The sequence below is a fragment of the Atta colombica genome, unplaced genomic scaffold (assembly GCF_001594045.1).
Source record: "Atta colombica isolate Treedump-2 unplaced genomic scaffold, Acol1.0 scaffold277, whole genome shotgun sequence".
Lineage (NCBI taxonomy): Eukaryota > Metazoa > Arthropoda > Insecta > Hymenoptera > Formicidae > Atta > Atta colombica.
Genome location: NW_017259378.1, coordinates 885,793 through 891,090, shown reverse-complemented (window position 1 = coordinate 891,090; position 5,298 = coordinate 885,793). Strand labels below are relative to the sequence as shown.

Below are 5,298 nucleotides of genomic sequence, written 5' to 3'. Positions count from 1 at the left end.
TTTTTTTTTTTTTTTTTTTTTTTTTTTTTTTTTTTTTTTTTTTTTTTTTGCAAGATTTTTGATCGCATCGCGAATAAAGTGATTAACAATTATACGTGTAATATATATATATATATGCTTAATGTAAAGAGATTATTTAGAATTTTATTTTTTCAGTATTAAATTTAACTTATAAAATTTTCATTCAAGCATAGCTTACTTAAAATTGATAAATCAGTTCTCCCGTTTTTTAATATCTAGAATATCTAGAATTCTAATAAATCATATTTCTAGAATTTGATATTATTTTATAAATAAGTTTTTGTTTAAATTTATGTTAAAAAATTTTAAATATATATGCTTCAAATGAGCGTTCTCTCATTTCTATTTTTCAATATTAAGTATTGAATATCTTAAAAAATTAGACATTTACTTTATTTAAAGATTTATTTAATTAAAAATTAAGTATTAAGAATTTGAAAAATTTAATTTGTGAAAAAGTCCTCATTTCTAATTGATTATGTTTGAAAAATTATTTGTGCTGTGACATTTCTGTTTGAAAAAATTAATTACTCGAAAAGAATTGTTTAGACAGAATATGGACATCCTGTATTTCCAATCCTGACGAAGAGATAAAGATATCACCTTTAGTTTTTGTACGCATAGATGTGCCATAGATCGTGGATTGCTCGCTTCCTCGCGTTCCATTTATGTAATATTAATCCGATCAATGAACGAATGATCGGTATTTCACCTATAAAACGAGTCAAATTAAAATGCGAAGATAAGTAATTGGATTAAGCACATTAATTACATACTCCTATTTAAATTTAATTATAATTTCTTAACTCAATTGAAAATGAAGATTGGGCATTATTGTATATTAGAAATTTATTATATTTGTAAAGAGAATTACAAAAACGGATTTATACAAATTATAAAAAAATTCTATATTTATTTATAATCGGAATAATAGTTTCTTTTTATCTGAACTTTACTGTATATATATATATATATATATATACATTATCATCTACAAGTTTTATATTTATTTTTAATATCTTTTATAATATCTTTTTATCTGCTATAGGCAAACAAGGTGACCGGAGGACCTCCTGTGGGCAACGCACCGCCTCCGCCTACGCTCATCAATAAAATCAAGTATCAACCTGGTGGACCTGTAATCAAAAAGGATAAACGGCAAAGCAGCTCGAGGTTCAATATATCGAAAAATCGAGAATTGCAAAAATTGCCGCTGTTATCCGGTGAGTCATTCAATCAGGAATGTAATTCTTTTTACAATACGACAGTACAATTAATCCCATGTGATAACTCTACCATTCCTGTTAGATCAAGTAAAATAATATTAGCGATCTTTTTACATTTCTCACATTTGTATCATTGATGATTCACATTGTAATAAAAATGAGAAATAAGTATATTTCGAATGTGTTTACATATATACATCAAACGTGTTTACATATATACATCAAACTTGTTTTGCGATTGCTGCAATCTAATATCGACTTGATCAAGTAACACAAAAAAATCACAAGAACCTAGTTCACATAACATTCCGATCATAATCGAATAATTAGATTAGAATAGAGATCGAGTTCGCGGACGTATAGGGTGAGAAACACACAACGAAAAAGTGGATAAGAAGCGAAAAAGAATAACAGGGGAAAGAAAAGAAAGAAGGGCGGCGACAAATTGGTTCGCCTGCCCTTTCCCAATATAATGCCGGTCAATCGAGGTTGCGAGACTACCTCCTACGTCAGAGTCTATCGATTGCGTGCAACGAGGGTCGCGCAAGCGCTCCAGATTCATGATTCCCCGTTTTCCCAACGTAAACAGTCAGGTTCCACCCCCTCTTCCCCTCCTTTTCATCTCACGCCTTCGTTTTGAGCATCCCTTTCTGATCCTTCTCTTCCAACCGCTCCGAGACCAGCGCCCGAACATCCGCGCGGCACCCTCGCGGAGAACCCCACCTGGTCGCGGCTCTACCTGCCCAGAATCTCAGCGAGGGGGGTTGTATCGACCTCGTGACCGATCGAGAGATGACCCGCGAGATCCCGGCGAGGACCCTCGAGTTCGTTGAACCTGGTGCCACTTAGGCGAATCTCACCCGCCAGCCTGTCCCCCTCTTCTCGTCGCCTCCCGCCCCTCACGAACGCGGTCACCGGGTTCCGGGGACCCGCGAGCCGCGAGGACGCGCCGCTAGTGCTTGCCGGTGTTTCATAGGGGTGGCTTCGCAGCGCGAACACCCCGAGAGAAAGGCCGAGAGAAGAGCCTTGCTTTCCCCGGCCGATCGATTGACACGAACGAAGCAACAGATTGTTGCGAGCCTTAAACAACGACAGAAATTAGTGGCGGATGGACTTCGGTGGTGTCAGCGAGATTGTTATCACAAATCCGTTCAGAGAAACTCGGTTAAGGACGGGCGCGTCCAGCTCTCGAAGCTTACGGAGATCTTCGTTGAGTCTAACAAAAGTGGATTATTTCGAATGAATGTAAAACATATCGGAAATAATTGATAAAAATTATCGCTTGGTGATTGATATTTTTATATCGGTTAAAAAGGATAATAGGTATTCAATAGAGGGATGAAGAAAATGTTTAAACCAATCGATGAGTTGAAACAAGTTAAAATTTTTCTATTAGAAGTTAGTGAATTCTTTTAGTTAAAACGCTTCCGATCGAAAATTGGTGAGTCTTCTGATTTAAAAGTTTCCCAATTGAGGAAATGAAGTTTAGTGAATTTTAAGCTCGGAGGAATTCTTAAAGATTTGGTGAGTTATATAATTTACAAATCATGTTTCGAATTTAGTGATAAATGATATAAAAATTTTAATAAAAGATTAAATATTAACATTTATTTAAATCTTTATCTTTGATACTTATACATTATACGCAGAAATAGTTAAGATATGTGGAATTGAAATAAAATTGAAGAATTGAATATGAAGATAAAATTTTTATATATAGGTATTTTGTGAAACCGAATTTATTGAGATACGTTTTGCAAGAAATAATAAACTAAAAATTCGATAGAATTATTGATAGCAATTAAATGATTCATCTTTGCAGAATTATATTGAATACTTAAATAACTTGAATAAAATGTTGATAATCGTTATGTTATTAATGTATATATATTATGGAAATACTGATAATATTAAATATACTTGTATATTATAGAAGAAGGAAGTTAATTGAATTTGTTAATTTGCGGAAAACAACATTCGTAAATTCCACGCATAATTTAGCACATATTAACTTGTAAAATTTATGTATACAATAATTTAATATTATATTGCTTACGCTAAAATATTAAATTCGCTTTGTGCGAAAATATTTTCGCAACTGTGCTGTAACAGACGATTCGTATTGCTTTGCATCAAAGTACAGTTACGTTTTCTGCATGGTTTGGCAAAACGCGTAAAATCACGCGCATTTCCTTCGTAGCGGGATCTATGCGGAAAATAACGTGGGAAGCCAGTAAAAGTGATTTGTCGAAGGCTGACAATCGCCGTTGCTTAATAAAGTTATGCGTCGCATTTCGTTGAGTAAATTGGCGGATAATTGCGAATTACATAATAAAAACATTCTCCGGAAATTGGTTTCCGTCCGAGTAGGTTAAATCTATAAATCCGGGAAAATATTAATTGGCAAACCTGAATAAGTTAACTTGATTAAGTTAATGTTACTTAATAATTAAAACAAAACAATAATTTTTAATTATTGTTTTTCTTTTTTATATAATATTTTCCAAATACATATATGGTTTATACAGTACAGAATAGTTATATAATTTAGAAAAGTTATACATATTTATTACCGATACATATTTTGCCGGTATTTCTACACGTTTATAATATTCAAATATTGCTAAAATTAAGGGAAAATTGTTATCGTATATAACTTTCTAATTTGTTTAGTTTTTTATTTTTTTTAGACTTGGTTCCATTAATGTAAAAACTAAACTTTAATTTCGATTCTATTTACTCTTTATCTTTTTCTAATTCTAAGAATTAGAGAAAGATAAACAGTAAATTGAACTGAGATTAAAGTTAATCTTACATTGGTAGAACCGAACTTGTTCTTATCGACGTAGATTAACTTTACTTTCGGTTTAACTGACTTTTCATCTTTTTCTAATTTAAAAAACCTACAAAAAATAAAAAGTAAGTTAAACTAAGTTTAAAGTTAATCTACTTTGACAGGAACGAACATCAGTCAGATAAAGAACTCTTTTCATCAATCGAACATTCAGTTAACACTAAAATTACCAAAAAATCATTATTAACTAGTTCTATTTTTTAGATTAATATATTTTTGGTGTAAAAGATTAAGATTCTGAATTTTATTAATTTTTCAATAATTATATTCTTTATATTGATGAAATATTTAGTTTTTTATGGTTTTCTTTATTTTTATAATTTAATAATTTATTCTTTTGATCCTTTTAATGAGTAAGAAACGATATTTCTATTGTTAAATAATTTCGAAATAATACAGATTTACTGCAATAATATTTAAAAACAATTATCGATTTTATAAATAAAATGCTATGATGCCATACTGAAAAGAACGAAATAGAATATTATTAATCGCGATTTTAACAGAAGTGTGAATCCAAAGTATTGCAAATTATAAGTAGTTATTGAGACGATACGTAAATAGCAAAACGTATGCTACCCAAGTTTAAGCATCTGAAGAGATTTACCAATGAATAAGGTGCGAGTGTAAAATCGGTATTGAACATAATATTACGCGATGGTTCACGTGGGTGGAATTGGCCCATCTCTGGGTGGCGCTCTGCCCAAAAGTCCCAGCTTTCATCAGGGTCTTGCTTTGGCGACGGTCTTATCCCAGGATTCAAGCAAGGGTTACCCGGTGACGTTCGCGCTGCACTATCAACCTTTGCAACCTCTTCTAATCGGTAAAGCTCTCTATCGCTTAAATTAGTTCATTATCGCACATGATTTTATTATAGAACTATAATCTGTGCACCTGATTTATTTGTTGATATGATAAAACGAAAGATTATATTGATAAATAAAATTATTGAAGGATTAATTTAGCACATTTTATTTTTGTAAAATTTGTATTTTATTGTTCGAGAATGTGATGTCCATGAAATGGCTCGAGGTAAATTCGGCAATCGATCTCGTTATTCCTATTATTATTACAGAGACTTCTAAGAATAGCAAACGATAAATAATGTCATACGGTTACAGTCGGTATTTTGAAGGCCATTATCGATCTTCCTTCAAAACCTACTCAATTAATCAGAAAAAGTAGAGCACCTTTAAG

The 5,298-nt window shown here is 31.9% G+C and overlaps 1 protein-coding gene across 5 annotated transcripts in view; it reads left to right on the top strand.

Annotated features, from left to right (window-relative positions):
• The window catches only part of LOC108689840 (serine/threonine-protein phosphatase 2A 56 kDa regulatory subunit gamma isoform-like), a 25,180-nt gene that overhangs the window by 15,219 nt on the left and 4,663 nt on the right, over positions 1-5,298 (top strand). For all 5 annotated transcript variants that reach the window (XM_018196790.1, XM_018196787.1, XM_018196786.1 and 2 more), the window contains one exon: positions 1,070-1,244. In XM_018196790.1, the coding sequence (XP_018052279.1) occupies positions 1,070-1,244 (175 nt within the window). The remainder of the gene's footprint in view (positions 1-1,069; positions 1,245-5,298) is intronic.